The sequence below is a fragment of the Branchiostoma lanceolatum genome, chromosome 13 (genome assembly GCF_035083965.1).
Source record: "Branchiostoma lanceolatum isolate klBraLanc5 chromosome 13, klBraLanc5.hap2, whole genome shotgun sequence".
NCBI lineage: Eukaryota > Metazoa > Chordata > Leptocardii > Amphioxiformes > Branchiostomatidae > Branchiostoma > Branchiostoma lanceolatum.
In genome coordinates this window covers 5,270,649-5,298,648 of record NC_089734.1, presented here as the reverse complement: position 1 = coordinate 5,298,648, position 28,000 = coordinate 5,270,649, and the positions used below count along the sequence as shown (strand labels likewise).

Genomic DNA, 28,000 nt, shown 5'->3' with positions numbered 1-28,000 from the left:
GTATGTGTGTGTTTGCACTTCTGAGCATGTGTGTTGACCATACATTTGTGTGACTGTATGTCTGTGCATGTTACTATGTGTGTGTGTGTGCATACTCGTGCTTGCATGTTCATACATGCACGAAGTCCATGCACATTCATACAAGAAAAAACAAAGCCACACATGGCTGTACATACATCAAGACTTTTTTATTGGATTACTGAAAAATCCATACAAAAACAGTGGGATGGTTGTTACACTGGGATGATACATGTGAGGTGTGTTAACTATACATACAACTTCGGAGGGCACAAACACACAAAATCGTGCAGCAGTTCTACGTGTCATTATGTATACAACACAGATTCCTTGGAGTGGAATTTGAAGTCATGGGAAATGTAAAAAATGTTCAACAGTTGACCGGTTTTAAACTGCTAGTATCATGTCAAGTTATTAAGGGCGTTTCCAAACCATACAAACTCAGTTTAGGGATCAAGTTAGTTTCTTACCCTCAACAAAGTCCGCATAGCAGGTTTTAAGGACTCTGTACAATAGACAAGTTCATACTACCATGGACTCCAAAAACACGGGGCTACATGCGTTTGAGTGTGGTCCACATCAATGCAAAGTATGTTTTTAGAACACACACTTGATAAAGGAAATGACATACATGTAATCCCCTGTACTGTAAGCAGTTTTTTCAGTCCACATTAATGTGAACTTGACTGTTATAGAGGACAATATCCACTAAGTCAAGTCCGTGTAGCCAAATATTCCTTACTTGGCTTATGTTGAGTTGGCCACACAAAATACTATAAAAGTAGCATCACTTGATCGTGGCCCTGGTATTAGGTATAGATATGCAAATAGATAAATGTAAAACATAACTTTATGCATTGTCTCCTTCAAATTTGCAATTTTAAACAAGTTTCACATGTAATACTGTTTGATCTGTTTTCAGATTAGCGATGCTCTCATGAAATGACACACAGGTATACAAATATAAAAGTAAGCTAGTTGTAGTCCATGTACATACTTAAATATTAGTGCCTAATTCTGACAAAAATTAATACAGAGAATAAATAATGTACATACTGATTGTTGTAGGTAGCAACATAGCCTCTACAGTGAGCATATTTATCACTAGCAATTATTGGCATCTTCTAAATGTACATGTACAATATTTGTTACAAAGCTCATATTCAAAAGCAAGAATTTATTTTATCAGAAGCATCATGATAGGGTAAAAGTTCAACTGGCCACTTTTACTGACCTATTGGGGCTACAATACAAAGAAATGTGTAATTTTTGCAAATATGAAAAATGCTTCAAATAATCAAGTTTAGCACATTTCAATATTAAACATGAGTTGCTACTGATAAATTTTGACCCAAACAGACAAATTCAAGTAATTTTCGTTAGTTTGAATTGGTCTATTCAAGATGGCCAAAGCTCAATGAAGGTGGTCCATTTCACTTCAAACTTACACAACAATGCCTTCTTCTCTTGGCATACTTGTAGCATATAGACACAGAGAACTAATAATATATATATAAGTACTGAAAATTCCCTTTGTTAAAAGAAAGCTGACAATTTTTTAACAGAAACCAGTCACTTGTTTATTGGGCAGCTCTAACGTTTTGGCTTCCTTCTAGGACACACACTTAAATAAATACACAAAGCGATTTCAGTACCATGCAATAAAGCAACCTTAAATTGGTCTTCTAAAACATAGCGAGGTTTAATGTTATGAACAATATACGGTTAAACAAATAACAAGAAAAAGCACATCATGGATTATGTCTCGAGCTACTGCTACATTTTTTTCTGCACTTGTACAAATAATTGAGATGATATGGGTTCAAACATAATCATTTTGTTACGATAACATTTGGAAGAATCTTTCATAAAGAGAACACCTTTACATAAGTTCTCTTAATTTAGACACCTCCTTTCTTTCGTTTGGGTGCCGCTTTTTCAAGATTTTATCCAAAACTCTCTACAAAGGCTTGGGGTCTACATAACTCTTTCTACAAAGGTACGTAACAGCACTATATGTACAAAAATTCATACAAAAACCACAGACATTGCAAAACTCTTGCACATTATTGCATAGTGAAACTTGTAAAACCATGTACAAAACCTAGGCTACGCCCTAATGCAATTTAGCTTCACTTTTAAAACACAACCTAAAACTATATATCATGAGGACTTCAAAATCTCTTGTTGGTGGGGATTTCTTATTCAAATCACACGACTCTAGATCTGGAAGATTTTGATTTTCAGGAAGAATTCTCAAACTAGCAACATGCTTTCATCTTTTAGTATAATTGCACAGAATATAATGATGTTTGTCTGTATCAATTTGGTATCATTAGATGTTTTCAAAGTCCTCAAAGAGATTCTGTTACAATACAGCATTGGCAGCAACTTTGGCACTAAAAATAATGTTTAATTAAAATAAAAAGTCAAACTAGAGTAGCGATATTTCTCAAAAATAAAGGTGGCTTTGTGCAAATGTTGCATTGACTTGTAAACAAATACTAACTTGTAATTTGAAACACACAAAATTTTCAATGAGAAGTTGACTGAAAAATACCAATAGTGAAGACAACAATGCCAGCACCATGAAGTTTTGGGCAATATAAAAAATGCCACAATTTGGCCATAGGATGACGAAGTCAAATTCTTGTGTACCATAGCGAGAAACTAAGGAAAACTACAACATGTTTGTATTTCAATTGGCAAGAATCTTTGAGTTTTGGTCTCCCCAATACACATGACATATGCAACCTGTACATTGGCCATAGTTGGACCAAACTTCTGAGAAGTTGAAAAAAATCTTCATCATTTTTTTTCAGGCACCTGTGAGATTTTTTACGACAGGAAGACGATAAGATGTACAGTTTTTCGTGGCAGATCTTTGCTGAATGATGTCTTTACTTCCCTCCGTATGTGGGGTTCTTGAATGTCGATGTGGCTTGTTTGTAGATGGGGTTCTCTCCCTGGAATAGCAAGAAAACATTCAGTTTTCATACATGTAGTACAATGCTAAACTTTCTTCCAACACAAAGGTTACACGGATCAAATTCCATTGTCGCCTTCTTCAGGATTGATAATGATTCAGTTTTCATATAAAAAAAAGTTGTAAAATATACAAAGTTTAACACAAACTATGGCAAAAATATTAAAGGATTTGAAAGTATACATTACAAATATGGTCTTCCCAACAATCTGATAAATCAAAATTGGAAACAAATTCTAAAGCCATTTTACAAATTGTGTTGGAACATTTCTTCAACTAGCCACTCTACGTTCATGGTAATGTTTCATCATGCTAAGTGAGATTACATGCTTGCTGTAATTAAAGATGTAAACGTTAAACTGATTGATCTTAAATCAATTGATTCATTGACTGATCAATTGACAAAATAGGGAATACCGACCGTGTCCCACTTGGCGTTCATCCTCTCCTTCTCAAACTTGGCGAACTCTCGGCGATCGTGGATGGTCATGAGGAGTTTCCAGATTAGCAGCAGCGCCAGGCCGATACCCAGGATGCCTCCGATCACCCCCAGGATGATGGCAAGGATGTTCACCTCCTCTGGGCAGACTGGGGGGGAGACCATGGGAATGTTACATACATGTACACTGAACTAGACTGCTAAACAAGGTGGGTAATGTTAACCTCCTCTGGGCACTCTAGGGGTAGACAACAGGAATGTTATATGCAATGTACTAGTGGTAAACAAGATGGGTAAAGGGAGTTAAGTCTTTTTGAGGCCGTAGGGGCAGTGGGTTGTTATTCACTGTGTCTAGACATGGCATTCGAAGGCGGCACCCATCCCTCTCTTTTCACAGCCCTTTGCCTAGCTAGAAAAGCCACCAGGGGAGACCAAAATCCAATAATTCCTTCCTTTTGCAAACACCTACAAACATGCCATAGATCATAAAGATCCATCAATGACTTCTCGAGGTATGCTGTCTACAAACACATGCACAGATATACTCACGCATGCACCCAAAAACACATCCTTCTTGCGAAGGTAATGACAAGCCTACAAATCAACAACTACTTTTATTCAGAGTTTTGATATAAAACCTGGTTCTCCAGTTCTTCCCTTTAGTCACTGACAGTGGGTGCTGTCTAAAAGACTAAAACATCTGACTGTTTAAAAATTTTATCCAGCTGCTTGAGTAACTAATCATCTGGCGTAATGACAAGCCTGTAGCTCACCCTTTGTCCTCTGCACTTCGATCTCCATGTTTCCATCCAGTCCGTTGCCGTAGGTGAAGATGAAGGAGCAGTCGTCCTCGTCCTTAAAGACACAGCGGGTCACCTCATCTCCTAGAGAAGCACAAGGAACACTTGTGGTGAAGCAAACGTCTTAAACATCCTCTCACCTTATGTCTATCAACCTTCTCCCTGCTGCCTAACTCTGTTAACAATAGGGAATTGGGTGCCAAACAGCTACTTCAGTGTGCTAAAAGGTAAAAATGACAGAGTAGATCATATTCTACACTGTAAAAAAAATATGTTTTGAGTGCTTTGAGAGGTTGTCAGAGGGAATAGAGAAGCACTGTTAAAACAGCAGAAACAGGAAATCTACCCAGCGAATGATTGTACATGTATTCTAAGCTTACCTTAAAATGAGTTTACCTCTTATTTTGATTTGGTCTACTACTGTAACGTTACAGTAATACGATAAATCGTGAAACTTTTGCGGTGGTTTTATTTCTGCGCCTTTGACCGTAACCTCTCCACCGTCGATTCATGACAGGGTGAGCATGCATTTCCAATGTATTACTACTGTACTACAGAATTCAACTGCAAATTCTAAACACGGTGAAAATCTCCTTTTCCCTCATTCTGCGATATACAACATGTTAACTACTGCACAAGTAAATGAATTTACGTTATCACACCAAAGCTAGACTTTTGTGTCATTTCTGTTTGAGGCGTTAGAAACTGACAGCAACCTTAAACACAGGGGAAAGTGGAAAACCTAGGACTAGAATTCAGACATGTTTCTATTTTGCTGAAATTTACCTTGTTTGAGTTCGTCCACAATGATGGCCTTGGGGTCACACAGCAAACACTCGTCCTCATCCAGCTCTCCTGTGCCGAAGGCCTCGCACTGGACACACGGCCTCAGCAGCTCACACTGACCGGGGCACGTCTGGACAGGGCAACAACGCAGGGTTAGTATCTGTATCTATATAGCTGGTATAACTGCAATGCAGCGTAACACACCAGCTTCTGTATCTGTATCTATATAGCCTGTATAACAGCAACGTAGTGTAACACACCAGCTTGGCAGGCACGCAGCGTGGCAGCAGCTGGTTATATTACACCGAAAAACCTGTCACACGTAACCGTTGCACATCTTACTCTAAGCATGGTCTAATTAGCCATCTAATGAAGATGCTCCTATAGTACTGGGACAAAGAGTGCCACTCTATGACATTTCTAAGGAAATAAACATGAAGGTATGATTATTTCTTGTTCTTTTCTGAGCCAGTATTACAGACTTGGTAGAAATTTGTTACCGTCTCAACAAGACTTTCCTTCCCTAGGCGGGTCTTGGAGACAGTCCTGACGCAAAATATTTGAAATTTAAAAGGTCCTGAAACTTAAGAAAGGAAGTCCTTACCGGGCACTCCTCACAAGTGGGTCCTCTGTACAGGCTGTCAGCAAAGCAGTTACAGACGCCACACTCACAGGAGCCCTGGCCGTTACACAGGACCTGGGAAAAAAAAAACATTTAGCACAGGCCTAATATACATGTTATTTTATTTGTTAATAACATATATGTTAAATTACATGCTAAAACTTTGCCCCAGCACAATAAGTGATAAGCTCATTCTTAACTGTCCTACTGCAGTGTTCTTCAGAAGTGTAAAGAAAAGTAGGTAGTCCCATAGTCAACCAAAGTAAGGTGCCTTTTTTTACACCTGAGTGGATTGGGGAAAGTCTGGAAGGTATCTTTCACAAGGACATGTCTAGCTGGCCAGAAATGCCAGGAATTGAACCAGTGACCAGTGATCTCCTATCCGCTATCTTAGCCACTAAGCTATTCGATGCAATGTTACCATTCAGCACCACAAGGTCAAGCAACCAATCATTAAGTCTTGAATGTGTTTGGTTTAATATACAAATGTATAAGTTGCTGTACTTACTCCATTGGAAGCCACACAGGAGCTGTTCCCAGCCGGACACTGACAGGCACTGCCTTCCCAGTCTGAGGTACACTCACACACACCACAGTTACACACACCACGGCCTGCACCTAGATAAAGGGAACAACAGAATAATTAGTACATCGTCTTGTTCTCTAACAAGAAAATTTACCACCTCCAGCAGAACATACAGAAACTACAGTGCGGAAAAACAGAGGGGCCAAAAACAATACTTTGCTCCCTTGGGTTTGGTTTGGTTTTAAGATGTACTAGCCACAGCGATGATTTTAATTGGTGCAAAAACCGTGCAAAATAATGTTCCTTAGTCACTCACCTCCACAGATCAGTCCCTCGTACCTATCGCACGAGAAGTTGTCACACTCGCAGAAGGGCCCGTACACCTTCTCCCTGGGGTTGTCCCTGGGGAAGCACACGCACTCCCCACAGATACACTCCCCTCGCCCCGAACAGATCACGGAGGAGTTCGCCCGGCGGCAGGTAGCATCGAAGTCCGAGGCCTCGTTGTCGTCTATCGTGCACTCACACAGAGGTCCGTACCTGAAAGAAGGATGACAACATTTTTCTCTACAGCTTCAGGAAAATTAAGTCTGATGGTGTCTTAGTGTCTGCTAGAAGTCTTTTTTTTAGATTATTAGAGATCACATCTACTAGTCTGTCCCTAGAGTTGGTGCTCTGGACTCCGAGGCATGGAAAGAGGAAGCCAGCAGCAACCTACATTGACACCCTTCAGAAGCACAAAGGGCCTTGAGGTTGACAATGTGATCCAGGCAATGAGAGACAGAGACATGGGCAGCCATCACGACTTGAGACCGGAGAAACAAACTCGACATAAGCGAGTAAGCAAGTCTGTCCCAATAAGACTGATAGCAATAGACAGACACTTGGATGGTACCAATCTAAAACACAAAGAGGGGTGGACAGGTACTTACCTCCCAGCATTACAGTTGCAGGTTCCACACTCGAATATTCCATTTCCATCTGAGCACCTTGGGCTGGCTGCAATCTAGAAAAAAATGGAAAAATATCTATGTCATGAGAAGATGGAGATGTGGTGTAGATGTGCAAATAGAGAATATAAGAAAGGAGAGAGCCAAAAATATCCATAAGGAGTCATTTATCATCTCCATTCTACAAAGGTCACCCGACAAGCTTGACCATAGATGATACCACACTACTTTGAGAAAAGGGGCGTCGGCCTGTAATGCTGCTAGAGGGCCCAACATCACCATGTCTCGTCAGGACTTCAATACCGATCTACATACCAAAATTCATACAAATCCATCAAAAGGATCTTGAGTTATAACTGAGAACACACATTCACAACCAAAAACAGTAAGAGGCGAACCTCCTTCCCAGAGGTAAAAATTTGACTTCTGAATCAGAATGAATTCTGCTGACACAGGTGAAGTTTCAGGTTCAGACACTAAACATCCCTACTTACCCGTCAGTACACTACACACTCCAACTCAGCCCTGTTACTACACAACACATCCCTGCTTACCCCGTCAGCCTGACAGCCACAGTCACAGATGAAGTCCAGTTTGACCAGTAACTCCTCCTGGAAGCCTACAGGGTACACGGTGAACGTCTTCGGCCTTTTGGAGGGACACCCTTCTGTCACAACTGTGATGTCAAAATACACCTGGAAACAACACAGAGGAACATTTCAACACTGAGAGTAAAGAATATGGTTTGTTGTTAACCTCTATTTTGTTTAGAAAAAGGTATTATAGGATATGAAGAATCGTCTAGATAGGATTTTAGTATACAACAAATTTTTCATTGGTAATTTCAGATCCCACCAATTCGGCACACAAATGAAGTGCCCTTTTGTCAAATGCTCTTCCAAGAATCAAGATTCACAAAGCTACAAAATGTGCAAAGGTAAGTCAGAATCCTTGAAAATTTTAGAATCCAAATCAAGAGTATGCAAAACTCAACACTGGTAAGAACATAACATATATTTAGTCACAGGCAAAAACCGTCAGCCAGTTTTGCAACAAAGACAATTTCTAGAAAGGTGGCCCTCACGCCTGTATCTTACAACATGACAGAAGTTGACCATTACCAGGGTGGTATCTTTCCAATTTTGGTAAAGGAATATGTGCCATCTAGCAACTTTTAAATGAACTGCAGAGTAGACAACCCTGTGAACCTACAAAGAATGGTCAAAACTTACGGTGTCTCCCACTTGCAGGTTGCTGCACTTTGCCCCGTCAAACGTCTCGTTGTTCAGACAGACGGACTTGAACTTCAGAGTGACGTTGTTGGGCACGTCTTCTGTCTTCAGTTCCACAGTGGACCTCAGCTCCTGAACAACAACAACAAGAGTGGTGTTTAAAAAGCACACTGGCAACATGAGGTAGATGTTAATCATACAAATCAGTAGCTATTTTGCATGATTAATGAGGAAATGTTATAAATCCATAGGGCCAAAAACAAGAGTCCATCCACATACATGTATACAACAATTGTAGGTCAGGATTAGCCAACTCTACTCTAATTCTATTGGGTTTCAGATTTTTAGAAAAAAACATGGTAAACTGGAAGACAAACATGAAAGCAGAGTCTGAGGGGAATGTCTGTACATTTCTACACTGTTTTATGGAAGTCGATATTGTTGCGTCAAGTTTTGCTCACAGCCCTCTATTTTCCTGTCTCTTCTTGCTAACTGTTTGCTTATAAATGCCAGAGACCTACTTAAAATAAATAAGGGTGGCAGTTTGAATTCACCAACTCAACACTGTTTCTTCAGTCAGACATTCATTCATTCTGAGGTGTACAAGTAGATAGGTCATCAGGGGGCTCTGGTAGGGGTTTCTGGTATTCTTACCTGATAAGCCTTCTTGATTAGGTCCACCACATTGGAGGAGTCACCAGCCAGTGTTCCCACTACAGAGCCTTCGATCAGATCACTCAGGTTCTGGAACAAGCACAAGAGAAATGAAATTATAGGCCCATTTTATATCAATAAAGCTGTGTAACAATTTAATTGTAGTATGATGTAATTGACTCCTTGAAAAATTGTGCCCATCAAACATTAAAGAAGTACATTCAAATAGAACAAATATGATAAATGAAGTCATGTTTGTGCTCTGCTTTCTCCAGGCAAATACAAGTGTATAAATTGTTTTCCTCCAGATACAGAAATCACATTCTGTATCTTCAGACTCACACATTTTGTACTGGAGATTTGTACTGTAAAAAGCACTTACCCCGTATACAGAGGCCTGGTCCGCAGTGACGGCAAAGATGGGCTGAATCCTGTGTTCCTTCAATTTCCTCTGTAGGTGTCCAACTGAAGGATAGTCCTGAGGGCAGAAAATACATGTAAGCACTACATGTAAAGCACAAGTTTTAAAAGATTCACAAAAAATCTTCTGGCCCAAACCAACTTTTGACTGGCACAAAATTGAAATGACATATCTTTACGTATGTTTACTTGCTGAAAGGAAATTGTTTTATTTTTCTGTAAACAAAATTCTCAGCTGGCATATCATTAATCAATTTAGAAGATCAGGGCCGGCTAGCTTTAAAGGCATTCTTACAACCTTCTAGGGCTGATCAGTCGGGCAAGCCACTTAGCGCAAAGTCTGAGAAGTGGACCATTAGCTTTTCATCTACCCATTAAAAAATCATCCTCATACACGCGCGCGAACACAACATTATACAATTTACATTTAGTCAAAGTGCTTACTGTACAATACTGTAGAACACACTTGTACATGCATTGTAGGTCAGAATCATAATTCAATGCATGTGTCACCAAATGGGTCAAACAGTGATTAACGTGAGCGCATTCATTTACACAGAAATCCAATTAGATTGTGGAAATCAATCAACTAAGAGCTGTGCTACAGTGTACCATTATTTCATTACTGTGAAGCTCCAATTATGGCTTGTCTGTCCTGCAATATTGTTTCCTTTGACATTTTAAATGGACTACACCTGAAGGAATTTGGGTGATATTTGGATGATTAATGACAAACATATCTTTAATTTAAAATTAAACAAAAGGGCCTAAACATACAAGAAAATGTTTTTTTCTCTAGACAACCATAGTCAATTTCTACATTAAAATTTTTGTACATCAGTGATTTTGGATGCTGTCAGTTAGCTGCCTTCCTTATAAAATACCAGTTTTGTAAAGTAAGTACAAACTAAGCAAGACCAGACTGTACGGTTTTATCCACACTCACTGGGAAGACCATCTATTCTTTTCAATAAGTGTGGTGGATTCTTTAACGTGCTGGCGTGGCTCTTCTCAAACAATGGGCTTACGGCTTTACATCCCTTTAACCCTCTTCCTCACCAGATAGTTGCTGAATGTGTACATCATGTCATCGTCGAGGTGACACCTCCCGTCGTTCGGTGTGACGATCCCTCCAAGTTTCCCGTCGCCAGCGTAGTGGAAGGAGGAGTCCGTGGAAAACACGAGAAGATGCGTGGACCCGTTCCTCCAGCCGATCTGTCCCTGCGTTGAGGAGAGTCAGATAACAGTTAAAACAAGACCACAGTATATCCAGGACCAAAGAAACGAAAACCAGAAGTTCTGCTGCAGTACTGAGGCCAGCCACCAGGCCCATAATTGACCTTGACCATCGTCTTCCTAAGACCTACTCACATACTAAGTCTACTGTATCATCAAAATCCATGCAGAGGTTGCAGGATGGAAATTTGCTTGTTGTGAGACAGACAACGATTTCACTTCAACTATCCAAAAAATCTGTACTTTTTGGCAAAAAATTGATAAAGATGTATCTTTGTATGCTTAAAATGACAAATGTAACAACAAAAATTAACAACATGGCTCCAAAAAAATGAGTGGGACAGAAAAAAAAATTCAAAGCTGGAGGCAGCCCTGCTACAGCATAAACTAAGGAAAGTTTCCAGTCAGACGTACCTTGCAGACTGCCGCCTGCATCATGGCGTCGAAGCCGCCCTCAGGAGCGTCCAGGTTCCCAGAGATTGCCTGCTGGTTGAGCTCCTGTGTGAACATGTTTGTCCTCGTCGTCAGAGGCAACACGTTCTTGTAGCCGAACGGCGCGGCGCAACCGCTGCACGGCTCCAGAAGTCTAGGACACAAGGGAGATGACATAACGATTACTCTAATACACACATCTTTATTGCCCAACAATAGGATGTATGATAAGTAACATCTAGGGACTTTCTTATATACTGCCTCAGAAGTCTACATGTATAACACAAGAGAGACGACAATGAAGGTTAGACCTCCAGGTAATGAATAAAATATGCCAAAAAACAGTTATTCAAGCAACTGGGTATGATTCTGGAAACAGACAGACGTTTCAAGTAGTATCCACTAGTTTTTGTCAGTGACACTGAGCAAGATTTGTCGATCAGCAGGTTTTTAACCACGAACAAGGGAGACGATAAAACAATAATTCTAATACATGTAACTTTATTGCTCAACAATAGGATGCATGATATGTAATATGTCTAGGGACTTTCTCATGTACTGTTACTATATTCAAAAGGTAAAAATGTAATTTAATTTGCTTTTTTGATCCAATATAAACAAGTCAACCAAAGTCACTTGGGAGAAATGTTTGCAACTTGCTTCTTTCTGTCTTTTCTGATCTTGATACAATTTTCTTACATATATATTATAAGCACAAACGCAAAGTTAAAGGATCTTCAAACTCACTTCTTTGGCACAGTGCTGACGTAAGGCATCACAGTTTTGTCCACGAACGACCCAAAACCAATCCGGAAGTTCTTCGTGATCATCTGCATCTCTTCAGCTGTGGTAAGGGGAGAGAAAATTAACAAATATCAACATGAGAAGTTTTGAAATTGTAAAAATTATTTCCATTAGTACTAAATGAGAACTAATTATGATTTTCAATTAAGACTTTACACATCATGAAAAGTTTCTTATTCAGCCAACATTTCAGTGACCGTCTGCCACTTTCTTCAGGGCAATTTTGACAGGTTCACTTTGCACTGCAGAGTCTTATTATTCAGAGGCTAGAACAGTTCTAGGCAAAAACGAAGGACCAACCTAGCGTGTCTCCCAGCGCCCTGAGACTCTGCAGATCGTCCTCCATGGACTTGGACATGTCCATGAGGTAGTACAGGTCCACGGGGTAGTCCTCCGCCTGACGGAACGCAGCGCGGAATGTGTAAGGTTCACCTGAGGACAAACGAACACACGTTGCATTTACTTGTTTGGTTCATGTGTGCAATCTTTCTGGGGCAGTGTACCTAAATGCAACATCAGATATAGGCACAGGCAGAAGTACCTGTGCAGAGGTTACGGTACAAGTCCAGACCTGTACCTGTACCTGACAACTTGACAAAGTAACCTGTGGTCTTTAATGATGACAGAAACATTAATAAACAGTCTACAGAATGTGTATCTACAATATAGACTCTAGGTATCTTGCAAAGAAAATCCATGCTTTCAAGAGGATCTCAAAGATGGTGCTGATTTCAACAACCATACAATGTTTTCACCTTTTTCCAGTGCTAAATTTTCATCTTTGTGGCAGGAATTCAACATTTTTAGCTACAAAATACATGTAAGTCAAAAAGTTATACAAGTAAGTGTACATGGGAGTCTATCCAGGTACATTTATTTTCTGGTATGTTGGACCTGTTCTTAAATTATTTTCGCTGTACTATACTGATCAACATCCCTAGTATGGAAATAAAGGAATAGAATCGTACCTGCTCTGATCTTAATGGTGACCTCCTGTGGTTTTAGCTGGTAGGCTGTGCTCAGGAACTCATCCTAAAGAGAACATACAAAAAAGTTTTATCATTTTTAGCTTAATCAAACAAGTCTTTTCATCACACATGTAACATGTGCCTTGCCCTTCGCACCAATTTCTAAGAATAACTGTCCATAATGTAGCTATATGTAGCCTCCATTAACATTTATCCACCGGGTTAAATGAATCTGCCACTTTATATTTGGAAAACAGTGTATTTGAGAGATCTCTAGTGTAGCACAACCCCAGGTAAGCACAGTTTAGATATGCAAGAGTGTATTATACTGAGGGACGTTGAGTTGGAGATGTCTTTAGACGCATTTTTTTCAAGGTGTCCAATATATGTAGCCTGTTAAATCATTGTTCATCTACACACAAAAATATACAGAAAGAACAGACACAAAATATACAATTCACAACACAACTTGCAAATGTGATATTCATACCAACATGCGGGTACATATACTAAACTAATTTAAGACAAATGTAGTAGTAAGGAAGATATATGTAGTAGACAGAAGAAAGAAGATTCACTGAAAGAGAATGAATGGGAGGGAAGAAAAGTATGCGGTAAGATTAAGAAAAACAAGTCCTTTATGTTTCCAGCCATTAGTTCTGATAGATCTACATATAGTTGTGTGAAGAGGGAAAATCTCTTTCATATTCATTTCAACTTACCGGCGAGGGAGTCTGAACACAAAACACAGAAATACAACGGAGAACAAGACAATTTCTTGAAATTGTTGAAAGACCATCACAGGTTATTGATAGACAGCCTGATTTACCTGTGACATTCCTTCAACAATGTGAACAGTTTGGAAGACATACATATGAACACATGAAATAGAGTACTATCAAGTATCATCAAGAGTTTTGCACATAAACAAGTATTGGACATCATCTTTTTTTACACTTGTTACAAACTTATACATTTAATACGTTTTGAATACCCTGAGTTGTAGCCAATTTTTTAGAATTATACAGGAGATTCATGAATGTAAATAGATGTGAAAACATTGGCAGTACCTTAATGATGGTGAGCTTGCTGCGTGGGTACTCGATCTGATCCCTGGGACATCCTCCATCCAGCAGACTCTGGTACTGGTCACACCGACGGGTGTTGTCATAACTCTGCAGGGAAAAATACAAATAAGTTAAAGAAAGTGGTTAGTTTCAAGGATTAAAATGACACGTACTGTCCAATGTACTAATGTATTAATGTACTAAATCAAATGTATAGGCCAGAGGAAGAATAGTTGACATGCCAAGCTAATTGTGGATCTCAGTAAAGTCAAAGTCAAATGGTGCAATATTTCCATGTTAGTAAATCAAGTCAAATGCAACACATACAGTAATTCTTTATTTCATTTTGTTAATGGTATCTTAATTCTAGCTACTTTAACGGTCACTATTCAACAGCTAAAATTTCATCATCGCAAACACTTCATCACTAACACTTGGGACAATGATGTTTGTTTCCACAGTTAAATTTAAATAGAGTAAACTAATTACTTTTTTCCAACTGTCCAAGCCGTTAAAATTAACCACGGCAATATCAAATGTATTTAAAGTACATCTATGCCTTCACTGCAGAAACTTAGACATAGACATCAACACTTAGGTCTTAAGTATAGGAGCCTGTGTTAGAGTGTAAGGCCCTGCTTACCTCCATTTTACACCAGCCACACTCGGGTCCGATGATGATGCACTCCCCACAGTTCCGCGGCTTCTTGGCTATACAGCGGTTCACTGCAGTAAGGTAGGAAAGAGTCGTATGTGAAATATGGGTTTTGTTATGTAGTCTAAGTGACTCTGAGGTTATTCTTATCTCTAGATGTACATGCTATAGATTCTTTGAAGAGTCAAATTTTCAACATTAAGTTTACATCCAACCTTAAAAGTCGGACCAAGCTCAGACAAGTTTTAAGGGATTGCATTTGTCATTTCCGATGGTGACATAAAGCCGGCGGTCCTGTGTTTGAGGGAGCTTCAGGCATAAGACTAAAGCATCAAACCTCTGCACCTAAAAGAACCCAACACACTTATCGGGAAGAGTTGGGGTGTCCCAGTATGCTTGGCCAAAAACGTGAGCCGTAGCAAAGCCTCATTGCACTACATTGTACCACCAACTATTTGAGAAAGTACCATGCTTCAACTCAGTCAATGGAGGATGACTGCTTGACTCTTATTTTTACCAATCATAAAGATGTAATAACTTACCATCCTGAGCCATTCCTGCTGCCACCACCCCCAACACCAGAAGTAAATATAAACACCCCATCCTTATACCTGGGGAGGAAACAAAAAAAGGCATTCAGGCATCAAAATCAAATAGCTTTACAGCTTTACACATACTATTGTTGCTAAAGCAATGGTGCTCTGTAATAAATTGTTGGAGGAATGTCAACTCAGGTATCGATGAAAGTATATCTGTTTTAAATACTTTATAGTAAACAATTGTACTATAGTATTAGAAAACAATTATAATTCAGAAATATACACTTCAAGAGTTAGTAATCAAATAATAACACTTAAATGCTGGCATACGTTTTTTCTAGGACACCCTATATAGCAGCCTAGCTCAAATATCTGTCTGTCTCTACTGAGTATACATAAACTAGGACTGTATTTATTTTTCTGCTCATGAGAGTACAATGTAGAACACACCCTGTACATTCCTGCCCTGAGCAGGATTTTCTATGCATGACTGTACATGTTGGACCACTGGTGTAACTGACATCTTCTCAACATACATGTATTCACAGAGTAGAATGACTTAACTTCACAATAATTGAAATATCAATATCTGTTATAACTTACTAATACGTACCTACATTTAGTCATTCATACAGTTACATTCCATGATAATAACATTACACAAGACATTCATACACCACAATTATCAAAATCATCGTACAATTACTGAATTAGTGTACAATCAAGAAAAAGGATCATCAATTTCAAGAATCACAGTACTTGCACATTCTATGCTAGGCAAAAATAAAGCACTTACACTAGTTACAGTACATATAAGTTATAACTAGGTCACACACTTGTCCACTATAAATTTTCTGTAATTTAGATTGACCCACTGGACTGTTCTGTCTGTTGTTTCCCTTTCCTGTGACTGTTCTGTCCATGTAGACAGACAGAGTTACTTCCCGTGTGGAGAACAAACATCCTGACAACACCTGTAATTAGTCATCTCCCTCAGGCTATTTTTGTCTGGGTTTTAACTAAATTTGAGTCTTTAAATTTGCACCCCCAAAATACTTATTTTTACATCAAGCTATTCAATCTGTGCTAAAAAATCTTGAAATATGTGTCATGTCAAACTTTCCAAATGTCGAATTCTACCTGAAATAATGATAGTCAGTGATACACCATCCATTCGTTTTCACTCCTTGAAGAAGTACAGTTGCAAAACAATTGTAATGCCCCTGTCATTCCAAAGATAGATGCTAGAGGACCAAAAGTTACCTCACTTCTTTCCGAGCACAAGAGCTACCTACCACCCAAAAATCATGACCATAGCTTGTCCAGAATACGAGATATCAAAACTAAGTTCAGCCGTAGTACCTAGGAAAGCCGCCTGGGGGCCTAAAATGTAACCATTTCTTTCTTCTTTGATGGTGTGAGACCTATCCACACACGAAATTCCATGACAATCCATCCATAGCTTCTTGAGTTACATGTACTAGTATGCTGCTAAAGCATATACATACAACTGTTACATACATACAAACACAACATACCAAAAACATACATGTAACCTTCTTGGCAATGGTAAAGAGGCTAGTTCACCATCACTTTCTCACAGCAAAATGCCTGTAACAGTTACAGAAGCAATTCCTCTTAGAAAGGAAGCCTGGGGGACTAAACAGCTGGGACAGGGGAAGGGGAGGGACACTTATTGCACTTGACATTGTAGACAGGAAGTCTCCCTACCAGTTCAACCTCACTATGAGTAACAAGCCCGGCAGTATTACCTAACTACTCTGCTATTTCCTGTTGGTTAAAAAACCTGCTGACGCTGCAGTCTGCTACTGTTTCAAGTTACGCTGGTGCCAAGTTGTGGTAAGAAAAAGCGATGTCACAAGAGAAAAGTGTAATGCTTACAAGGATGAAAATGGGGTGGAATATAACAATGGGCTTTTTGAACCAGAAAAGTGGACTTCCTTCCATATGGTCAATTCAATTTGCCCCTCCAACAAGTTGAGTTCATTGACAATCTACATTATCATAACTATTACATGTATACTTCATTTGGTGTCAACAGTCACAGAAAACAGTTTTCTTTTCAGTACGTCAAATCTTCAATGACATTACAGTGGTTTGCATAAGGCACTAGTATCAACAGAGGTCTTCTTTTAGATCATCTATTACATGTATACCTTCAAAGTTTGATAATGGGGTTGGGTGTAGGGAGGAAAAATAGCAGGAATTCTTATAACTAATGGATACTGTCTGTCACAGAGTGTACCAAAGAATGATACTAATAACTATGATAGGCACTTTCAAAATGGTCTCTATCTAAACATTCTTAATTCCAGTAAAATCAAATGTAACGGCATGTTTAATGAAAATGTCAAAAGCTTCAGCATGAGTTGTTGCAAAGGAATACAATTGTATTTGGAAAACTTAGTGCCATACAGTCATAGACAGTCGACGGTCGATATTGCTTTTTTTCATAAAGATTAGATAACATTTACTTGATAAAATCAAAATACTGCAATCACTCTGAAAGTGACCATATCAACCCAGACACAATACATATTCAGGTTATTTTCTGTCCCTAAACAAGAAAATGATCACGTTTTTTTGTATGACCTCATAAATAACTCTTGTGGGAAAAAAACTGACAAATACACAACTGGGGACAAAGCGAAGAGTGATCTATGATTATTTTATGACAGAAATGACCGGTACTTATTATAAATGTCCTGATTTTTTTTTTTTTTTATCCAATTTACAGACACACTTAATTGTCCTGGCGCCTGAAAGTCCCTCAGGAGGTTATGGCCTAGTGAACAATATAATTACAGCGGACAGGTAGAGAGAAAAAAAATCTTTGTATTCTGTGTTTAGAAACCATTTCTTAATCAATTTTTGTTAATTTGATAATAAATATCCGTTACTAATTTGATTATCTAACATTGACTGTGGGTTGACAGTCAAAAATGTCACTGGCAAACATGGTCTATTTTCTTTGTTCTTGTTACCAAAAGATCTACCATAATTGTACAAGTAGATATGCAGTTGGTGAAGATATCTTACGTAAATTTCCTTGTTTTCTACTTTTTCTGTGTCCCTTTTTTCTATGTTGGAAGGTACAGTAAAAAAACAATCTGCCCCCCCCCCCTCAATTTCCAATCTATTACACAAACAAAACATACCAAAATTCCAACGCAAAATTCAATTTTCTCACGACGTAGTCACCAACTAAACATTTTCTATTCTAGGCCCAGCAAATAACCGTGAAGTTACGAAAGAAATGAGGTTCATCCTAGCCGTTTTAGACCCGTTTGACCGAACAAAAATAGCGGAGTATTTATTCACAGACACTAGAGCTCCATATTTGCCTCCGGGACAGTACACACAAAAGGTTAGAAGGTTACGGCCCAAATACCACGGCTTTCTGCAATTATAACGGCGATTTCGTTCAACCAGACAACCCTACCTTGTGTGTATGAGTCCTAGATTCCCCGCTAGACCTCCACCTGCAGTAGAAAAGGCTAAAATAAAGGCTGAGAAGTGGAAATATTTCCCTATCCCTCCACCAGACCGCTTCCCTTGCCCCGATATGGGATGTAAGGGAAGTGACGTCAGTCCGGGGGCACGCCTGACTCACGGCTGGCAGCGACGCCTGGCGGAAAGTATGAGTGGTGCAGCAGTAGTTATGTCCGAGCAGAGTATATCGTAAAAAGGCGGTAGCAGAAATGATTTGTGGTGTAACGTTGAATATATTAGTAGGTTGTGATTTTTGTAGCACATTATGGACTGCTGGAAAAATGTGAACAAAGATAAGGATCTAGTCATAAACATAGATATCGGAATGAGATTTAAGATGAACGGCACTTTATCATGGATTGTTCAAGATATGAAGATAAACGCTAAATGTTTTTCTCTTTTCTTGCCGCTTGCTCAAAAGAATTGAAAACATTATTCCATCCTATAGCTAAATTCACTTACATTCTAGGGATAAGTTATTACTACGTACAAATAGGTGATTTGATAGTTGGTCGCCTATTGACCTTCCCTGCATAGCGGACTACCCTTGGCATACTATTCACTCTATTTGGCCGATTTCTACTAGTTTCCCAGCGATCAGCGGAGCCTGGTAGAGGCTAGGTGAATACGTCAAAGATTGATTAGACCTCAGTAGAACCAGTAATGTAAACGATACGTTTAACTCAACATGTTCATTTATTCGTTAGTTGTACGTAGATTAATTCATTTCTATCCGCTTGTTTTTTTTGTATGTATCGTTCTTGAAGACATTACGAAAGTCGCTGTAAAGTTTCTGGTGTCAATAGGTCACCAACGTTATGTATATGGGTTATAGATTCCCCGATAGACCTTCGTTGATAACCGTATTAGGTACTTGAAGTACTCCTACGAACCGTTTTTGTCCACAGTCGGCCCTAACTACATTTTGGCTTCAAACAGACGGAGTTTTGTTTAATCAGATTTCGTAACACGAGATCCTTGAACGTGTGAGACCCAGTCAAGGCTAAATCTAAATTGCGTTTTCTATGCGAGGGTCTGCATAGGGGGTACCGACGATGCTTTACACTTTAATACTTAATATTTAATAATCAACGAAGACCTGAATCACGCGAAATTTGGTCCCCTCGCTACGAATTACGTGATTAAGACGGCTTTCTCCCCTAAGTTACGGCAGATAGAAATAGGCTGCCTGCACCCTACGGAAAAAAAGCATGCAGACCCTCATTGGACCCCAGCCCAAACTCTCTATACGATCCTTTGTTAGCTCAGCTGAGGTTGTTGTGTTTCTGTCAAGTCCTGCATCCATCCGTATATTGTGAAGTGTAGGTATCTTTAGAGTCAACTTGAACAGTAGTTTATTTTTACCATGAAGTGTGTTGAAATTGTTCAGCCGTATAGTCTTCAAACTGATGTTGAGTGGACATGTTATGAAAAGGACCGTCAGAAACACTAGTTTTTTTTTAGAAATAAACTTCTAGTGTCGTTACACATTTGACCATCATGAGTGTCACTTCACTTTGCGGAATTGAACCGAACTGCAGCGATGTTTACAAGGCATGTGATTCACGCAGTGTTTGATCGTCCACCAGACATACCTAAGCTTAAACGGGTTAAAGTTCCTAACATTGACAACAGAGTCCGCCAAAACAATAAACAACCCGGGTGTTCTGCATGGTTAACGTTCAGGGTTAGAGGTCTTTGCACTGAGCGCTGTGCTTGGTCTACTGACTCTATTGTTGTTGTTGTTGCTCACCTTGACCTTGTACTTGTAGTAGTGCCAAGTGGCACATATGACAGAGCGTTTCTTTTTTTCAGTAGCAGGGTATATTTTCACCGGGAGTGGTTTCTAGCCTCTCCTCTTTAACGTGCTCGAGCGCCTCTTCGAACGCGAGAACCCCCATTTTACGTACCTTCCGAAAGACGGGTCCAGCCCCAACCGAGATCATCGGTCCTGACCCTGATTAAACCGGGGTCTCCCAGTTAGCAACGAAATGGAACAGAGTGTTCGATATGGTGTTTGATGGGAACGGTCCATTGGAACCAGGAGCTCAACTGTGAGGCTGCTGCAAGTTGAGCTCTACATACAGACATCCCTGCAAAGTATAAGTACCCTATATTGCTGGAATTCTTAGTCGTGTTGGAAAGCCGCTAACGAAGAAAAAACGTCAACGATCGAATGACCTTTTATGATTTATGTTGGCATTATTGTTCTTGATCTTAGGAAACCACTTGTCACGTCTGTCCCTTAAGAACTGGCTGCATTTGGGCCGATTTTCCGAAAGAAACAGCCCAGGTATCTCGTATTCGTTGCAAAATAAATTTAGGTAGCACATTATCACTCATACAAAGCACATAGTACAATGTCTTTTTGTTATTAAACAAACGTCCGAGTACTTCCTTTGTAACCAAATCGACATCCTGACTTCCCACGAACTTCCAGTACTGTACATCCTTCCATTGTTTCGTATGTTTACAATACAAGTGACTGTGTTGTAACATCTCAATACCCAGGTTCGACTCCGGCTGCAGCTGGTTGATTATGACGTGTCTTAAGGTGTTTTTGTTTGGCTTTTTATTTTGTCCCGCTTTCTTTATTTCTTTTTTTGCTCCACGGATATTTAAAAAAACGGGACAAAATAGAAATCTCGACAAAAACGCCTAAAACTCGTCGAAAACCAGCCGGAGGAGAAACTGTGGTTGGATAGTAGATCAACACCGCAACGCGGATACATGTAACAGTGTATGAAATAAATTAGAGCGAAAAACATAATTTTCAAACTCCGGGCCCAGTCTTCCTTTTGTTTCAAACGTCATCATGTTTACTCTACAAAAGGCGCCAAAGATGCTAAAGATGTGCGAAAGTGAGAGTAAACTTCGCGTAAACGTGCTCAGGTTTCAGAATTATGTCGGCGGTTTGTGTGTAAAGTTGGGACCCTTACTGTTTATGTGTCAAAAGGTCGTGTTGTAGTCGTCACAGCCTAGCTGTCGGGACACAATGACGGATCATCCCTCAGCCCTGCGCGCCGACCTGCAGTCATTGTTACCTACTGTTGAAGAGATAACAGGAAACAAAGGACGAACATCCTCGCGTACTGTGTACATGTTGTACGTATATACCATCTGGTGTGAGATATTTTCGCCGTATCCCCTAGAGAAAATGGTAACTCCCTGCACGACTGAAGCATCACAGTAGCCTCAAAAGTAGGCTTCTCTACAGCTTTTAAAACATGTCTATCGATGTATTGTATGTCTCTCCGTCTGCAAGCATTAGGTTATGTTTTCGGTTTTGTGTGTATGTGGTTTTGATTTGAGGTGAGCGTCATAGCTCAAGAAAGTAGAAATGGACTATTACAAGGTTCTTTGATACAGATCCTTGGCTACGTTCTATAATATTTCTTATCTAACTAACCTTTCAAACAGATGATTTGACTTTGGGCCCCCTAGTGACTTTCTTATGTCCTACTGCGGCCGTCTTGCCGCAACATTTGCTTGTAACCAGAACACGGCCGGTAGTATCAATAAAACAGTACGTAGTAAACGAAAACAACAATCTTAAATCGCCCACTGGGGAGCCTTCAGCAGAGTCCAAAAATCATTACACTTTGGGCCCCCTAGCGACTTTCTTTGGTCCTGCAGCGTTCGTCCAGTCGCAACATTTGTACGATAATATAAGTAGAACAGTGCATAATCATCGAAAACGGCAACTTTGAATCGCCCGCTGAAGAGCCTGCAGCAGAGGCTAACACAACTCAACCATCCCCGTCCTTCTACCGAACACAAAGGCGTCGGAGGGGAGGGCACAGGTCGGGGGAGCTAGCTCATTAATATTCCGGTGCACAGGGGTCGACTTCCTGAGGCAAGGCGTCACTACAGTACAGTCACTCGGCGTCAGAGAGGCGGGCCCGGGGTACGTCCTCTCTACGGCCGACACACCTGGAGTTAGTTCTCACCTGAACGTGCCGACCGACGCTACACGACACACGGGAAGTCTCTCACGTTGCCCCCTAAGGATTGAAGTATCGCAGGCTCCCTAACAAGGTAAGCATGCTTGTTTTCTTAGCTGCGATCACACGTACTCTTTTCAAAAGTGAAAATCTTACAGCTTGAAACAACTTCATTACTGTACTTTCTCCCGGCCATGTTATAAGAGAAGTTGTACAAATTTACCAAACACTTCGCTCATAAATTACGTCTAAGTTCTAAGTTGTTGTATGTCTGTTGCGCTGTCTTTGTATGTAAGTGTTCTAAACAGACTTTAACGTGTGTTCGCAAAAGGTCAAGCTAATAATATTTCGTCCTACACTGCAAGCGTCGGTGCATGGATCCTGTTTTTAGACGAACTTTTCAACAAAAACACCGCCCGTAAAGATAACGACAAGCCACCGTCAGGGTCGGTGGCAACATTATGACCCCCCCCCCCCCTCATGTTGATACAATTTCGACGGTTGTGCGTTAGAGATTTAATGGGAAAGATCGTCTCATTTGTGATATTGTGTCTGAGTGGGTGAGTGCCGGGGCACACAGGCAGTTAATATGGCATGTAGGCCGCGGGATGGGCCAGGGGACCGGTCCGACTAGTCCCGCACAGGCGACCACTTGTTAGATCCCAGCTCGCCCCCTTGTCCCATCTGGCACCTAATTTCTTCGAAAATGACCTCAGAACAGTCTCAAGAACTTTCCAAACTTCCACCAAGGATTGGCGATCTCCATCAAGACGTGTTTTCGTAATCTATAAGAGGTTGTGGGTCTTGTAGCCCGTTGGGAACTGCAGTGATTGATCAACAATACCCAAACCGCAGTTGAAAACAACCCAGGGCGAATTTTTTTAACGCGTTGAAATGAGGGTCTCATTATTTATTGAACAATAAGGCACGTCAACATCTTTATGTATCACCCGAAAAAAACCAAGTCATATTGTGTGTTCGACCCATATTTAGTGCGCAACAGATTGTTTGGGTGTAATATGCTACAACAGACCGGGTATTTATAGCCATCTGCTCGCATTGACAGATTTCATACACTTAGAATCAGTCTTAAAATTCGTTTTTTATTCAAAACAGGGCGATCGTGTCGGTCGATTATTGAAAAAGAAGTTCAAAACATCTGTCTTGCTACCAAATTACCCGTTTAAGGGCGTCAGATTCTGCGAAATGGTTGGGTTTAATGATAAAGTTTGAAATGGACTGTCCAAACCGCCCCTCGTTACCCACCCATTGTCCAGTGTGCCCGGGGGAGGGCACCATACAATAGATAACGCCTTGTGAACGCTCCGCTTAAACATAGGCGAACACAATCACACTTAAAACCCCTCCAAACGCAACACCGGTCTGCAGTTAGAAACCAGACGATATAACCAAAGCAATCGAGGTTGTGACATCAGAAGAATTCTCAGTGAAGCTTCTCTTAGTAAAAAGAGTGACAGATTTAAGATAAATGGGGCACCTGGCAAAGAAATAGCCTGAAGGAAAAAGACTAGAAATTTCGTAAACACAACGAAGGCAGATCATTTGACAATTTTTCTACGGAAAATCCAGAGAGATAGTTTGCGGACGGCAGATGATCTCGGCCCAGACAACGCACCCCGTTCTAACTGAGTCATACTTCCTTCCTGCCGCCCTTCTCACAACTTGGTAGGAAAAACGGGGGTAGAATCTACACAAAGAAAGGCCCTCTCTCTCCCGTAGCAGAATAATTGAATGTAGGCCGGACAATGATCGGCTGTGAAAAGAATTTCTTGCCCGGGGCTGCAACGACGTGAGGCGAATAACTATAACTGCGCTTATGCTCGATGAGGCGAAAGAACGAAGACCAACACACCAGATTCCCTCATTTTCACAACTTTACAACTCTCGTATCAAATATCAACCAATACACTCAACTTCTAGGTGTCGAAAAACGTTAAAAAGTATGCAGATTTGTCGCCAGTGGCTTTCGGGCAGTTGCCTGGCTGATCTGGATTCTCAGAGCTATTAAGTTCCACTAAAGAGGGTAAAAGGTTGAAGCCAAAGGCGACATTTTCTTTCTTCTGCTTGATTGGTCTTTTGGACACCTGCCTCTCACCCGCAGTCAGGCTTCCCAAGGGGCCAGCCATGATTTGTTTTTCTTCTTCTTCAACCCAACAATCAGACATCCTCCCAATATCCATCTTTCCCTAATGTTTTTTTTCTTACTCGTAGTCGTTGGGGGATAAGTTGGACGTTGTCTACGGGTTAACTTGTAAAGGTACCCGGGGAGGCTGTTGGGGTGGGTCGGGCTACGGGGTTTAGCTTGCAGGGCGGCAGTCAGGCCTGTCGCTGACCCAGGGTTGTCTGTTCGTGCCCTGTGGTGGCAAGAATAGTCTTTCAGTTCTACAAACTTTTTTTTCTCGAAGATGTAACTTGTACAACTTGTCAAAAATATTGAACAACAACCTTTTATCCCAATTTACGCAACACCGGACATTGACTATTCACGTCCTGACAGCCAGAATCTCTGTAATTTCTCTAACTCCCTTCGTGTTACTGGTTAAAACACGACTTTGTAGAAATTTTACATTGTCTGTCGAAAAGTTCCGTTCTGACAGAACTTCTTGCTGAAATTCTCCGAAATCCTTTTCGGATTAAAAAAAATGTACAAATTAGAAAAAAAATGATAAGAACTTTGTAGCGATTGATTACAAGTGTCTGACCAGATGTCAAGGTTATTTAACGTGTTTTGGCTAATTGTTACCTCCATTGAAAATTGTGGCATCGTCTTTGGTGTGTTTGTCTGTCTGTTTGTCTGTCTGTGTGTCTGTGGAAGTTATTCAAAGTGTTTTGGCCAATCGTTATCTCCATGAAAATGGAAGTATTGTTTTCACTGTGTCTGTTTGTATATTCGGATATTTGTGGTCAGCATAACTCAAGAACCTCTGAATGGATTGTGATGATATTTGGTATGTGTGTTGGTCTTGGTTAGACGAAGGGCAAGGTTGATCTTTTATGTTGTTTTAACCAAAAGACAAGGAAGATCAAACAAACACAATCATATCCTAGAGATTGCCTTAAACCCGCTTCATCACGGATAATTAGATCAAGCTAATACCCTCAATACTGAAATATCATTGGTTAATGATTTGTGTGTAAGTCCCGAACACAGTCAGGAGATTTCAGATAATAATCTTTCCCTTCCAGTCACTTCGCCTGCTCTCGTTCCAGAAAACCCCTTCTCGAGCCCAGTGATCCCAGACAACCTTGAAGTGGGAGTTGAGATTGCGTTAGTCTTTGTTATGCCACGCAAATCTAATTTTATGGATGGGATCAGAATACGAAATGATTTCTGGCCCTTTTCAACGATGCACAACAATGCTCAAAACTCAATAACACGAAAAGATAGCGATAAAGGAGATTGCAATTGACAGCTAATTTGCAAACTATAAAAATATCTGGCTACGCTCCAAGTGCTAAAACGTTAGACTTACCGTGTGTTCTGTGTGTCAAATAGTTGGTATTTCCCATCCCTTTTTGTTTCAAAATTTAGTTGTTGTTTTTTTCAGACTAATCTTTCATTTTTGGTAAACGTGTGAAATGGGATCCAGTGTTCAAGGAAGTGCCTCTAGCACGTTAAAGGGGAAGGGCTAGCTACCCCTTCCAGTAAAAATATACCCTGCTACTGAAGCTGCATGCAAGAAAACTTACTGCCCTATGGGCCACTGGGCACTACAAGGGTTTAAACGAACGAACGAAGAGAACGACATTTACAGAATCAAGCTTTGTGTGACCTTTTACGTATAGTTATTTGGGTTCTTTGTGAGGAAAGACCTTCATGTTTCACTCATGTCACGTCTCGTCAAGTCAGTGCCGCTTCCTTTATGTTTGCTCCGGTCTGAATACAGACAAACCAAGGACACCCGCAGAATAACAATAATCCTGGCGAGACCCTATCTATTATACGCTTCAAGGGTTCAACCGAACCGGGACGATACCAAACAAAGCAGTCTTTATATGCAGAAAGTTTAGGCAAGTTCAGTTTTATATTTTTCGAGACATTTTGTTAGGTAAGAAGGTTGTATGAAAACACAGAGACTTTGTTATATGGATGACATCAGCGCGCGCATCCATTTTCGCTCGTTTGAAAAAAGTTTGCAGGCATACTGTAGAGCATACCAAGAAGCTACAAAATGAGCAATAGATATGTCGTAAATTGCAAACGATATCGGAAAAATCTACTAATGAGCGAAATGTTCCAAAGTGAAGGAAGACGATGTGAAAGAACAAAAATAGAGGATTTGTTGTTTGGTATACCATGTTCTGTGTGTCCTGTCATTTGTGTAACCTTCGTAACCACTTAGATTTTATAATGAAGGCAAATATTTTGCTTCAAGTTGTTTTCGTACACTCACGTCAAATTTGATTTGCAGTACCCACAGGGTGCCATTCATATAATGGAATCAGTATGGCCTTACCTGCAATGTTCTTGAGTTTGTACCGTTTGGAGGTGATTTGATTTGCTGTTATTTCGGGGCAACTGATATCTTAATCATGCCCTTTCACTTTGAATTCCCTCCCATTCTAGAGCCCCTACTTAAAGTAGTAAGGCACTGTCCTTAAAGTATAAACAGCCCTGTATGTCAAACCTTAATGACAGAACAAAAGATCCTGAATGGCGGATTCGATTGCCTGTAATTGAGGAAGTAAGGCACGCAGTTACAACCTCAGATGACTGTTTGCCTACAAATGTCAAAACTACTCCGACCTTTCCGTCTTTCTATTTTCCACCCGAGCGAAAAGTATATCCTTGTATTTTTTTCTTCAACCTGTACACAATATATTTTTTCCCTAAACTAACAAAACTGATCTCTAAGAAATCTTTAGAAATCCCACGGTACCGATCTGAATCTACATCTAGATAAAATTCATTCCTTTCGTATGTTAACACTTAGCCGTAAAAAAACAAACAAATGATAATTTGTGAAAAGTTACGATGCAAACTCCAAGATAATTTGAGCATGACGAAATAATGACATCCTGTTGTTATTGCTACTGTTGCTGTACCGTGGGAGTTTAGTACAGGTGTGTCAGGTAAAACAATTATACAGTTCACGTTCCTTTATGACGTCACAATCCTCTTCCTGTTTCCCTCCTTCTCTTGATCTTGAACTCTCTCACGCACATTTAAGGATGTGTAAAATTACATTCCTTATTGGAAAAAAATCGTACTTTTGTCCATAGACATTTTCATTGATCTGTAAAATCAAACTTTAAATGTCCCATACACATGAAAAGGGATTTTTATTTTTAGCTTTGTTTAATGATGCCGTCATTGGAAGCTGCTTGGTTTAAGTAGCTTTACATAAAACAAACAAGCCTCTCTCTTTCATACTGTGCAAATACAGC

The 28,000-nt window shown here is 40.1% G+C and overlaps 2 protein-coding genes across 2 annotated transcripts in view; one reads left to right on the top strand and one right to left on the bottom strand.

Moving 5' to 3' along the window:
* Window positions 1–167: 167 nt before the first annotated feature.
* On the bottom strand, window positions 168–18,745 carry LOC136446742 (integrin beta-1-like). Its single transcript, XM_066445285.1, has 21 exons — window positions 18,598–18,745; window positions 15,138–15,206; window positions 14,584–14,666; window positions 13,944–14,048; window positions 12,874–12,937; window positions 12,206–12,337; window positions 11,849–11,945; window positions 11,084–11,255; window positions 10,493–10,654; window positions 9,396–9,491; window positions 9,014–9,103; window positions 8,360–8,491; window positions 7,682–7,822; window positions 7,110–7,183; window positions 6,494–6,717; window positions 6,160–6,269; window positions 5,634–5,726; window positions 5,030–5,159; window positions 4,217–4,327; window positions 3,426–3,592; window positions 168–2,984 (listed from the first exon to the last, which is right to left on the bottom strand). Exons 2-21 carry the CDS (start codon window positions 15,196–15,198, stop codon window positions 2,919–2,921), a joined length of 2,310 nt encoding a protein of 769 aa, XP_066301382.1. The 5' UTR covers window positions 15,199–15,206; window positions 18,598–18,745; the 3' UTR covers window positions 168–2,918.
* Window positions 18,746–22,496: 3,751 nt separating this feature from the next.
* LOC136447161 (uncharacterized) overlaps window positions 22,497–28,000 on the top strand; it is a 36,035-nt gene continuing 30,531 nt past the window's right edge. Inside the window, exon 1 of the mRNA XM_066445858.1 lies at window positions 22,497–22,685. The gene's annotated coding sequence lies outside the window, so the exon portion shown is untranslated. The remainder of the gene's footprint in view (window positions 22,686–28,000) is intronic.